Source organism: Panicum virgatum, chromosome 4K (genome assembly GCF_016808335.1).
Source record: "Panicum virgatum strain AP13 chromosome 4K, P.virgatum_v5, whole genome shotgun sequence".
NCBI lineage: Eukaryota > Viridiplantae > Streptophyta > Magnoliopsida > Poales > Poaceae > Panicum > Panicum virgatum.
Window position 1 is genome coordinate 37,922,131 of NC_053139.1, and position 13,309 is coordinate 37,935,439.

A 13,309-nucleotide genomic window follows, 5' to 3' on the forward strand; every position below is an offset into this window, starting at 1 on the left:
GGGGCGCTTTACTTGCTATTTAGAAGCTGTCTAGTATTGGTCTGGTCCTTTTTGTATCTTTCGGGTGTAACAGTTTTTTATATTCTAGTCGCATCCCTTACTCTAGTCCAAGGTAAGGTGATGAGGTTGTTTTTGGACTTTTTTCCTCTCTTAATATAAAGATGCGCAGCTCTCCTGCGTGTTCGATAAAAAAAAAGTGTTGTGGAAGTTATATCAAATTTCACTTGACAGATGCTTAAAGCAGGATTACTTGTATTCAGATTTTTATTGCATGCATCGACTTGTTGAAATGAACTTGAATAGGAAGCGTCTAATCGTTTTGACCAATGTTTTCCTAAACATTAAACGGTAAACAGTCGGTCACCATTCGTTTAGTGTTTAGACCGTTTAAACGGTGTTTAAACGGCCTAAACGGTTTGGCGTATTAACGTTAAAATATACATATTTATGTACGTAAATGTCAAATATACTAGAAAATCTACATATTTGCACATGTAAAAAGTAACTATTCTGCTAAATATTTTTTTTGGAAAAAATCTAAATCCCACAACATTTCATATACTTACTGTGATACTTGGTTCGGTATTGATTGTGGTAGTTGTAATCCTCCTATTGACTAAATTACGAATTAAATGAACATTTAGCTCATTTAATCATAATTAACTCAACTCTGTTTAGACGATTTAGACGGATTTTAATGGTTTAAATGGGTTTAAACGGTACAACAGTTTAATTCACCATTTAGGGTCTAAACGACACGGGTGACCTCTGTTTACCGTTTAAACACTGTTTAAACGGACTAAACGGCCGTTTAGGCGAACAGAGGTTTTGACTCGCTGTGTGGTAGTGTCAAAATTCAACAGCTAGCTAGGACCACCAGGCAGTGGTACTAAACCCTCCTTGTAGGGTCATTACTTGATCATACACTTGCAGTCATACTTTCCAATGCTGTGCAATGGGTGGTTGGCTGGTCTGCAGCTAGTTGCTTGCAGAAATGCTGTGTCAGATCTGACACCTCATTTTTAATGGAAGTATCGCTGCGGATAAATCTAATCATCTAGATACTATACACATCGAGAGCCACACAGGGCATTCTGACCCAACTGAGCTGGTCCATTTTTATGCTATGTCTGCTTCCTTTTCCAAACATTGGTAAGGCTTGTATTCAAGACTCCAAGTATTTGCTAAGAAAATAGTCTGACCTCTAAGATTACTGTTTACTTCAATGGTTTGTTTGGTCACCTTTTACAAACTAAGAGTGTACGGTTTTCTTAAGCATGTTAGGTCTAATTTCATCATTTATTAAGGAGGCAATGTCATTAATCCATTTATTGGCCTGTACATCTACTATCATTTCAGAGTTTTTAGGTAGATCTGGCAGGTGATGATAGTGGCAACAATATCGCAGAGTAACTGATTTTGTATGCTTTACAATTACAATCTAATTAAGATGACATCGTCCATGATGTGAACAGGATTGAAGCAAAGCAGAGTTAGTGTCGAGGGACCAGTACAGCTATCCTACTAGACATATTCAATGCATGCTTTTGCAACATGGGAGGTCCTTAACCAGCTACCTTGGCACCACAAGGTGGCAAGGCAAAAACTGGTGCGACTTTTCCAGAAATTTAAGAGCACTAGTCTCCATCCTTCCCTGAATTTTATAAGGCGAACCTTATATGTCTATTTTGTTCTGTAGGTAATATTGTCTTTCTTTCCATACCCTTAGTTTCTCTCAACTGTGTGGACTTTTTGTAACCTACTATGTGATAGGTTGATAGATTGTGACACAAACTAATATAATGAGCTAACAAACATGCTAGTTGTCGGGTACCACGATTAGGGACACCCTAATCGGGGTACTAAGATCGTCTTAAAACGCAAACACATGTTAAAGCAACTGGGCCCACGAAGACCCACGGCCTCCTTCCAATCTGAAAGAAAGGAAAGGACTCAAAGAAGCCCAGCGTGCGGCCCATTCGCATCCCTCTCGAACACGCGGGACGATCTCCGCCTCGCTCGAGGGTCCCCATCGAGACCCCTCGACTGCGCCCCGCATCTCCGATTCGCTCGAGGGTAGGACACCTACCCTCGAGCGGGCAAAACATCACCGCCTCGCTTGAGGGTGGCAAACCTACCCTCGAGGGAGTAACTCATCTCCGCCTCGCTCGAGGCCACCTCTCGGCATAAGGGACAAACGGCCCTGCCGCTCACTGGCCCGTCGTACGAAGGCATTAAAGGCCAGCCACTCCACCACGGCACCCAGGACAGGCGGCGTCGGGCCGCCATTCCCACAGTGGATGTGACCGGGGTCCCATCCGCTGACTCCGGTCACCGCTCCGCCATCCCGGATGCTGTAGCAGCACTGTTGGACCTGCGACGCGAGACAAGACAGGCTCTGCACTGCTCCCGTTACTATTCTGCCTACACCGACCAACCGAACCCGCCTCCCGCTGGGGAAGGGGTCCGGCGACGTCACGTGTCCTTCAGGGAGGGGCGCTCAGCACACACGGACGGGGTCCCAGACCTCCCCCCTCGAGGAGTCCGGGACCTCCACGTGTCCCCCGGACCTCCTAGTGTGCACGCCCGCACTTCGACCAGGGGGGCCGGGGCCGTCGCGCGCCCCGCTACCTCTGGTGCATGCAGGACCCTAGTCCGCAGGACCCACCGAACGCCACCGCGCCGTATATAGAAGACCATACACCAGCGACGACCACGCCGCCTGCGGGGGCTGGCAGGACCATAGTCACAAAGTTCCTGGGTCGACCGGGTCGAGGAACGGGGTCGAGGGTCGTCACTTTATAAAATTATGGTACGAAGGGGGTATACATCTATGGAACGATAAATTATTATGTGGGACGCGACCCTGATTCATCGGGGTCGATACTTCGGGTCGATAAAGACAAAAACTATATATATGCTACTAATGAAGAAACTAATCTGCACAAGCATATAAGAAATATATAAAAAAGTACATTTAGATCATGCAATACGTACTCAGCTCATTGTCTAATAAAAACCACATCAATCCACTATCCTTAACCTCCTTATCCCAATTAAATCTGCTAGCAATGGGGCTGCGACCCCTTTCAAACTGGGACACGATCCAACCTTGAATGGGACACTGACCCTCTTCGACCCCGACCCTCGAATCGGAACGACGTTCCCGGGTCGAGAGACGAGGCATCGACCCCGAATCCTGTGACTATGGGCAGGACGACCGGCGCAATCTTCGCAGGACCAAGGACGATATCCAGGACGCCTGCCACGCCTGACGCCGTGTCCTGCAGTGTACTTTCTACAGTATCCGACCACTGTACCCCGCGATTCGGGGGAATACGACGACTTCCACGCCCCCACTCATGTGCGCCGCCCCTCCTTGTGACTATAAAAGGAGGAGGCGGGCATTCTCTGTCAAAAACGCTCTCTCTCGGAGGACGCTCAGACGCTGCTAGACGAGATCCATCATCACCCACGCTCCGGCACCCCTATTCGCCATGTTCAACCCCTCTTCTAGCAGAGACTTGGGAGCCTTCCTTCCTCTCTCGCCTTGCTTGTACCCCCAACTACAAGCACTCCGGGTGCAAGATAATACAGTGCCCTCGCACACCCCCTTTGCTGGACGTACGGCCCCACGGCCGGAACCAGGATAAACCGTGCATTACTGTGTTGCCTCTTGCATTATCATCTGGGACGAGGAAACACGCAGCATTTACTAGTTGGGATCCAGGCCCCGGGTCGGGACACCGACACTAGTGCTATTAATAAACGAGGAAAAGGCTAAGTGGAGTGTGTTTATTTTGAGCATCCAAACTTAATAGCAAGTTCACTACATAGCCATCGCTTTTGGTAGTAGCCATCGCTGGAGTTCACTAAGGTCTTAATCAGATGCTAATACTATCTTGTTGTGTACTATAAATAGTGATCCATTGTTGTTTTCATCAACATCCTAGTGTATGTGTCAATGGCAGCTAATATCCTCCTGTTGTTGTCCCGTTTATTTTTTTGGCTGGCAAGATCGTCCTTTATGACTGACCAACTAACTAAATTGGCCCACCTGCATTGACTGCATGCTTTACCAACCTATAGAACCAACTGTGGAAATGATTCGCGCTTCATTACTCCTATTTGTGTGTTGTGAAATTATAGGAAAGAGAGAATATGGGGACCATGTTATTTGTCATCTGCTTCAGTCCTATTGCTTTCTAGCTACCATTTGATATTTAGATATGATGTGCTAGCGCTCAATTTTGTTTCCAAATTAAAAGGGAAGCAGTTAAGTTTTCTTTTGTGCTAATAATTCTGGATTAACGTCACAATTCAAAGACATGGCAGCTGAAGCTGACATGAACTGATATCTGCTTTTACTGTGTACTCCCTGCAGCCTGCTGTCTACTTTGTGGATGAACAATTGAAACAATCGTATGAGATTTTGGTGCGCTGTCACAATTGAGTTGATGGCTTCCTGTTAATTGCGTAGACATTGCATTTAATCATCAATTGATCTACCAAACCTGCAATCAGTGATTTTTTTGCCCGCAGACAATGGTTCCGCTGGTCATTATGACTTGAGTAGTCGTATGCTAACTTGGCAGCTTATTATTAATCATCTTTGTATTAGGATGCTTATTGATGGTGAGGAATAATGCCAGCAGACAATGGTTCACTGATTACGCTCACATACTCTCAATTATTATATTTACTTGAAACTGAAATTCACGCTAGATGTATCATCTAAGAGTACAACATTTCTTTGTTCACTACTGATGCAGTAGAATTATTGCCAAATTTCTCATTGACGCATGCACTCAGTAAACAGTTTGCTTTCAACAGATTAATGTAGTTGTGTGATGATACACGGAACGTCTGTGCCATTTGCTTGTAATTCATTCCCTTGCAGTATGTCTGCCTTGCCGAAAAGGTACGTGGCATAAATGCTCAATGCCATTTTCTTTATTCTTGAGGAACTGCTAGCTAGACTAATGCTTTATGATTTGAAAGGATTGTGCTGTTACCCAATAAAACACATCTCATTTTCCACAAATATCAACTTCATCGTATCTAATTGCAGATGTTCCTTTGATGACAACCCTCGGCAGTACAAATATCAACTTCATCAGATTCCTGATGTTCCTTTGATGAAAACCCTCAGCAAATCATCAGTATGAAAGCGGAAGAATGAAAGACCAGAATTACAAGGTACTTACTATTATTTCCTTTCATATTGAAGGCGACACCACTGATATTGATATATAGCCTGACACCACTGATATTGATATATATTTATATAGCCTGATATTATTGATACATAGCAAAGGGGTTTCACCAGTGACTGACTATCATGCCGGGGACTGCATGCATGCTTGTACATACAAGTAAGAGTAAGCCTTTAATAAATACACAGAGCTTCACACGGTTGTGACTAATCTTATCTTACTATATTTATATATTTTGGTTTCCTAATTAAGCTGGATCGATGTAGTAACAGAGATACCTATGATATGATGCAATCTTAACTGCTTGTTGTGCAACAACCACGCTCTACCAAAGACTTGTTCTGATCTGGGACAGTGACCTGATCATGTTGCTCGTTGAGCCATGCAATTTTCAGATGACGAGGCTGCCTTCCAGCATCCCATGTGAGTGCGAGACGGGGCTGCTCCTGCCCAGCAGCTCCTCGATCATCTGCAGCGCGATCCTCTCCTCCTCGTCGTCCATCATCGGCGACGCCGACGGCGAGCCGGCCGTGGTCACCGTGGACGTGGAGGTCGGCGTGGTCGCCGCGCCGCTGTCGCTTGGCGCCGGCTCCTCGCCGGACGACGACGCGGCCGCCGCGGAGTCCTTGTTGAGCTGGACGGTCATGACCCAGCTGGAGTCGGCGCGGGCGCCGGCGCGCTTCTGCCACACGCCAATGTGGGACTTCTCCGGGTCGAGGCGGAGGCAGGTGAGCGACGGGGACGGCGTCTTGCAGCACTTGCGGAGCTTGGCGCTCAGGATCTGCGACAGGCTGCTGTTACCGCCGCCGGAGGCAGCGGCCGAAGACGAGCCGCCGCGGGCGTCCCGCGCCGGCGGCACGGGCGCGAGCTCCCCGGTGGCGGTCCTCGGCACGGGGAAGTTGGTCTTGGCGTTGCGGCCGCTCATGAGGACGGCGGCCTCGTCGTACGCCCGCGCCGCCTCCTCCGCCGTCTCGAAGGTGCCCAGCCACACCCTCCTCTTCCTGCCCATCGCATTATTCCAAGTTTCCAACTCAACACATGCATGCATGGCGAAAGAGAGAAGGAAAGCAACAAGCTGCTAGCTAGGAAAGTAATAGGAATTAAAACCAGCGACCTAGCTAGCAAATTAAAATGTACTATCTTTCAAGCCAGACAGCGAGAGCGAGTTGCTCTTACAACAGCGGGTGCCTGATCTCGGAGACCCAGGAGCCCCAGTGGCGCTGCCTGACGCCGCGGAACTTCTTCTTCGACGGCACCATGCTAGCGCTGCTGCCTCCTCCCTGCAGGCCCGGCCGGCCGGCCGGCAAGCCCTGCAGATTCTCTGCCAGGGGAGGGAAGGACAGAGCAGGCAGGCAGGGCACAGCACGCGGCAGAGCGATGGGAACCGGGCGAGCACTGGGCACTGAGCAGCAGTCAGTCAGTGTGCGAGTATAAAGTGCGTGAGGTTCCCGCGTATAAAGTGAGTGCCTCCGGATCAGGAGTGTGGGGAGGGGAGTAATGCTGGTGCTGTGCCCCCGGCCGGGCTCCCTGCCGGTGAATATAAGCTACCCTTTCCCGCTGTACTTGGGCAGCGTTCAATGTGGTTAGATAGAGCGATGAGCCGGTGACGACGACGCGTGCGTGCGAGAGAAACAAGAGTAGATTTTGGCCTTGGGGGGGGGGGGGGGGGGGGGGGGGAGGGCAAGTAACTCCGGATCGCGTTCCACGGATCTGCCGGTGGCCTGGCCTTGGCTTTTACTTGCCACGCACATTGCCACACAGTGTGCTGGTTGTACTCTGCCAGGACTTTCAGAGTACATTGCAGTGGGGTTTGTGGGGTTCCTGTCAGTGTTGCAAGTATATGACCACCCCCAGGAGGCGCTGGGTTACTGCAATAGTAGCTTAGAGCCATGGAGTGTAATCCTAATCCATGGCGGCGGCTGGGGCATAGCAGCAGATAGCAGCCGTGGGGCCGGCCGGCCGGCGGCAGTAACATATGGGAGAAGAGAAGGTCAGCAGTAGAATAGAACACTGAACTGCAGCGCAGAGAAGGAAAATGGAGAGGAGAAGAGTCGTGGGAGAGCCTTGTGGGGTTGGGGGTGCTGTCGGTGAGGTGGTGTGCGTGGCGGGTGGGCATCGGCATAACCACCCTCGCAGCTGCCAGTACGCCGGTAATAAACTCCCCCACCTACGCCCCTGGCGACCTCATTTATGGCGGTGCTAGCTGCCCTCCGGCGAGCTGAGCTCATCAGCCGAGCTGGTGCTGGTCTACATGCTGCCCGTCTGCTGCCCTGGCAAATGCTGAAGTGACCGAACCCATTCATCTCCTTGCGTTGTTTAATTTCTGGCTGCAGACGATCGATGTGAATGAACACTACGACCATAGCCTGAAAATCAAATGCGGAACGACGAACGAAGAAGACATGGTACCATGCGCTGCCGGAGAAGAACTGGAGATGGGTGTGGTCGTTCGTTCGTATAAAGGGTGCAGTTGGGGGCACAGGACCATGCATGATGCACCGGTTGAAGGAGGCGGTTAAGCCCGGAGACTCCTGATCCACAACTCCCGTCAGTACACGGAGACTACGCACGCGGGCTTCGTTCACCTTCACCCATGTCACTGGCGCAGCACCAGCAGCCGAGCAGTTGGCCCGGCCGGGCAATAACTGCGGCGTCCATTGCATCCGCTGCCCGCGAGGGCACCCGACCCACCAATCAATCCGCCAATCATCTATCCCCCCCATCCATGGCAACACAAGCTCCGTAAAAAAGGCGGGGGCAGGATCAATGGCGGGGCTCGCTCTCGCAGCTCGCCCCATTCAGTGGGCGCCGGGTACGGGCGGGCGCTTTTACGGTTGGGCTCCACGCAGATACGTGTGTCAGTGAGTTCCTTGCTCGAGTTGCTGCCAGGATGGAACCTTCTGATCCTGCTGGCTGCTGGCAGCTGCTCACTACTCCATGGGCAGGTCAGGGTGGTGGTTGGCTGTCCCGGACTGTCAGGACCTGAATGGACATGGTTAAAAGTTGAGCAGTAATTGCCACTCTCTCTCTCTCTCTCGACCATCATCAGCCACAGTACCGAGCTGGTGCCGGCCTCTCTTCCTTGTCAATCTGGCTAGCGTTGTATGCTACTATACCATAGTAGCAAGCACCAAACAGCATTCGGGAAAAGTCCTCTGCTTATACAGTAATGGCATGGTTTCTTGTCTGCATGAGAATGGCACCGTCGGCTCATGCATCCTGTTTATTTATTATTTAACTCCCCCCGTGTGCATGTTGTGCGTAGGCGGTGGGGGCCGCGGCGGAGCTGGCCACGGCCGGCGTCGTGGTCGTGGTCGTCCATTGCAGGGAACCCGAGAGCGACCGAGAGGTCCATCCGAGTCAAGGAAAGCGAAGTCCCCGGAACCACCGGAAGGCACGGTGCGCGTCGCCGTTGCGACTTGGAAGAAGAAATTGAACCTCACCGAGTGGTGGTGGTTGTTGGCAACTTGCCAAAACTTGTTCCCCCTCGGCGATTACGATCGAGTTAACTGATCCCCCGGCTTATCCTTGCCCTGCTCCGCCGCGATTGGAAGGCGGCCGGGCGTCCCGTGCGGAGCACTCGATCTCGCCGAGAAGCAAGCAAGCGAGGTTCGGGGTGGACGGGTACGAATGCTGAGCACTGAGCTCGATTGATAGATAGGTTTCCACTGCACGTCACTCTTTAGACCATGGGCCCTGCCGATCTGTCTGTCTAAAAGCGTAGTAGGGTACACAGTGTCCTAGAGCGAGGGGCAGGTTCAAGGACAGTGGTAGGGCAACGAAGCTAGCGAGCTAGTGGTTTCACTGAGGTATTGTTTAGATGAAACGTAAAAAAAAATTCGATGGAATCTTTCTAATTTGAAGTACTAAATGAAGTCTATTTACAAAACTTTTTGTACAGATGGGTTGTAAATTGCGAAACAAATCTAATGATGCTAATTAATCCATGATTAATTAGCAATTAGCTGATGATTACTGTATCATCACTGTTGCAAATCATGAATTAAGTAGGTTCATTAGATTCGTCTCGCAATTTACAGCCCATTCATACAAAAAGTTTTATAAATATGTCCAAATATATGATGTGACGATTCTGACCTAAACAGACCTGACTTTTAAGCAGCAGCTAGCGAGCTAGTGGCCGGCCCGTATTAACTCCTGTGTGGGCTTTCTCGTGCGCGCATTGCATTGGTCTGACACCAAACACTCCCCCACTCACTCCGGCTGTCTTTAGATTCGCGAAAAGCGGGTAAAACATTACATGCAATATTATAACATACTATATCATTTTTCGTTTGTTTACGATAAATATTGTCCTATTTAATGTTTCGATGTAATTTTAATATGATGGAAAGTTTGGAGAAATTCAAGGGAAGTGAACACAGCCTCGCTCACAGTACTGCCGCTACGTACTGTACTGCCACCACTGCACTAGGCTCCAAACGAAAAACGAAAAGAAAAGAAAAGAAGTGTAGCCTCTCGGTGCTGATTTTCTGCCCTCCCTGTCACATTGAATATTTAAACACATATATGAAGTGCTAAATAAAGTCTAATTTTAAAAAATTTTACACGGATGAGTTGTAAATCGCGAGACGAATCTAATGAGCCTACTTAATTCATGATTTTGCATCGGTGATGCTACAGTAACCATCCGCTAATTATGGATTAATTATGAATTAATTATGCTTGTTAGATTCGTCTCGTGATTTACAACTCATTCGTGCAAAAAGTTTTGTAAATAAATTTTATTTAGTACTCCGAAATAACAAAATTCCGTTTCAATTTTATTTAGTTGGTTCATCGCTCTGGAGCGTTGGTCGCCATTGCAAGATGCCTAGATCTCGACATTGTTTTCTGTACTGCTATTATAAACAAAATAGTTTGTGAACATTGTAGCTCGCTTGAGATCTCTATCTGGGCTGAGAATTGAAGCCTCGACCTGGCAGGGCTCCAGGCCTCCAGCGGCTGGGGCAGCAAGGTCGTCGTCGTCGTCGTAGGCTCAGGGTCTGTTTAGTTCATTTTGCAAAAAAAAATTGCAAAGGAATCTTGGTCATTTGAAGTACTAAATGAAGTTTATTTGTAAAACTTTTTGCATAGATGGGTTGTAAATCGCGAGACGAATCTAATTATGCTAATTAATCCATATTTAATTAATAATTAGCGGATGGTTACTGTAGCATCACTGTTGCAAATCATGGATTAAGTAGGCTCATTAGATTCGTCTCGCGATTTATAACCCATCTATGCAAAAAAATTTATAAATAGACTTTATTTAGTACTTGAAATTAGTAAGATTCCGTTGCAAAATAATGTGTTTACGGCGTTTTTGCGTTTACATTTAAAGAACTAAACAGGGCCTCACTCAACCTGTCCATTAATTAAGCTAAGCTATGCTGATGTGTAGCAGTGATATAAATATGCCTGCAGATATAACGGAGCCGATCGCACACGGCGGCGACGTTGGCTTGGGTCTGTTTAGTTAGGTCTGGTTTTTAAATAGTTATCACATCAATATCATATCAATTTGAATGTTTGATATTAACTTTATTTAAAAATAATTGCATAAGCTGCGATTAGAGTTCTTGACGAATCTTTTAAGTATAATTAATGCATGATTACTGTAACAATTAGTGATCAAATTATGGACTAATTAGACTTAATAGATTTATCTCGTGATTAAGTTACGACTTATGAAATCAGATTTGTAATAAATTTATATTTAGTGCTCCTAATTACTTTCTATAAATATGTGATGTGATGAGACTTATGACTGAAACTAAAAAAACCAAAATGGGCTTACCCTCGTTCGTGCGCGCTGTTGCGAGATCCGCTCCAAGTCCCCCGCCGCCATCGATGTCATGCGAGGTGTACGTCGGGGTGGTAATGGACTATGACCTTAATGATCTCTTCATAGCTTAATATAGTTCTTAAATTTTTTTAGCTCAAATTTATATAGTATTAGAGGTCGGTTCTTATAAGACCCAGCTCTTAAATTCTCTAGATCATATTCCAATACCCTTTACCAGTTACCACTACTAGTGTACGTCACGAGCCGGGTGAGATGAGATAATCAGATCATCCCCACCCGACCCGACCCGACCCAGGCACGAACGCACACGCACGTAGCCAGTTTTCTTGGTGAGTCGTCAGCCTCAGGGCACTTATTTCCTGGTCGAGGAAAAAAGGACGGCGGCGTCGGCACGGCGGAGGTCTCGCTCTGAGGTTTCACGGGCGAATGATAAGCAGCAGCAGAGCGGGCCGTGCACCGGGCACGTCGTCGAAGACCGGCCGGAAGTCCAAGCGCCTCTGATTCTACGCGAGACCACCTCGCGGGGGGGGGGGGGGGGGGGGGGCACAGGGTTGGTTGCGCGGGAGGAGGAGGTCAGGAGGAGTGGTGGCGTGGGAGGAGGTCAGGAGGAGGAGGCTCCACGTCGGCTGTCGCGTGGTGGTTACGACCACGACGAGCGAGGGCGCGCCTGCTGTGGTAGACTAGTAGCTGCTCGGCCTGGCGCCCTGGCTCTATGGGTATGGCTGCCTGGCAACAAGCCGAGCTGCCTGGCTACTCTGGTAGCGTGTGCAACGGCGGCGGCGGCGGCCGGCGACCGGGCCGGCCTCTCTACACTACAGCTATAGCGGGCGGCCCGCCGTCGGCCGGCCACGCCTGCCATGCCCGCACGGGCGTCGCCGCCGCCGCCGCTAGCTGCTGCGTCGACACGGGAACATGACATGCTGCGCGGAAAGGTAGCGGTGACGATAAAATTAAAGGAAATGTGGTGTGGCTTGTTCAGCACTGTCGTCTCCTCCACAGAACATGGCAGGTTCCCAGGCGCGTGTACTTTTTCTCCCGCTCCTGTGCGGCGCGACGCTGATGATTCTGGCCTGGGTCGGCCCGGCCGTCGTCCACGCCGGGTCCTCCTCGTTGTCTGGCCGCCCCACCGTGGCTAGAGAACACGTTCCTTGCACTCAACTTCTTCATTATTATTTTTTTCTAAAAAAATACAACACAGGCAGATGCTAACTTATATCGCTTTGTTGAGCTGGCTGCGACTGATGGCTGGTGCTGATTTGCTGTGAGAAAAAATAAAGCTGGCTGGTTGGTAGTTGGTGGCTGTTTCTGATTTGGTGTGAGAAAAAATACTGTTGCTTGTTGCCAACAGAATAGAGTGTGAATACACGCATACAAACTTTATCTCTATAAACTCCTCCGAAAGACGAGCCAGTAGATTCTCGAGATTGACAAAGTCATCACTGATGCTCGTGAATAACACTGATTGTATATTGGAATAAATTTTAAAAAATACGAGCACCATTGCCGAGTCTAAGGGCTGGTGGCTAAGAAAACATTATCAGCTGAGCTACGCTCATTTCAACCTGTAACGAGCGGTCTAACGATCATCTGCCGAGAGAGGTTAGATATATGTACAGTACCTCGAATATTATTTTGACGGGTGTTTATACTTGGATTGGATATTTCATCCGCAAGAATACACGATACTTCATCCACACGAAGTCACTGAGCTGCCAAGAGAAGATTTTTTTTTTATATTACTATTCTTGGAGCCTGCGGATTTCTCATTTCTGGAGTAGGGCCCAAGCCCTGAATCCGTTTCTAACTTTTGAGTCACGATGTTGTTTAGGCCCAGTTAGTTTCTTGGAAAGTTAGGCCGTGCCTGAAACTAGTGGGCTTTAGCTCATGTACAGTTGACTTGAAATGGGCCCGAACACACTTTCTCCGCCATGTAATCCGCGCTGCTCTGCCGTCTCGCCGCCACGGCCGCTCTCCGGCGAGTTCCTGGTCTTGGTCTCTTGGATGCGCATGTGTTGGTTCGAATGGGCCCGACGCGAGCTTCATGCCTTCATCTCCTTTTTGCGGCGCCAAATTGATGTCTTTCTTCTCCGCGGTTTGGACCTCCTGAAACCGTCTGTTTCTCCATCCATGGCGAATCCATCAGATGTTGGATGCGCCTTCCTTGCGCGAAAGGGATGGAGATGCATCTGCTCCAAACAACCGAGAATTCGTGCCGCGTCCCAGTTCTTCGTATCTATGCGTCATTGTCGGTTGGTCTGTCAGAGAAGATTATTCAGTATAGGAT

The 13,309-nt window shown here is 48.8% G+C and overlaps 1 protein-coding gene and 1 long non-coding RNA gene across 2 annotated transcripts; one reads left to right on the forward strand and one right to left on the reverse strand.

Moving 5' to 3' along the window:
- Positions 1–4,165: 4,165 nt before the first annotated feature.
- LOC120703856 lies at positions 4,166–5,427 on the forward strand. Its single transcript, XR_005687289.1, has 3 exons — positions 4,166–4,921; positions 5,072–5,199; positions 5,292–5,427. It is a non-coding gene; the product is annotated as an uncharacterized LOC120703856 (long non-coding RNA).
- Positions 5,246–6,763, reverse strand: LOC120703854 (ethylene-responsive transcription factor WIN1-like). The gene is made up of 2 exons (XM_039988046.1): positions 6,393–6,763; positions 5,246–6,217 (listed from the first exon to the last, which is right to left on the reverse strand). Exons 1-2 carry the CDS (start codon positions 6,473–6,475, stop codon positions 5,608–5,610), a joined length of 693 nt encoding a protein of 230 aa, XP_039843980.1. The 5' UTR covers positions 6,476–6,763; the 3' UTR covers positions 5,246–5,607.
- Positions 6,764–13,309: the final 6,546 nt, after the last annotated feature.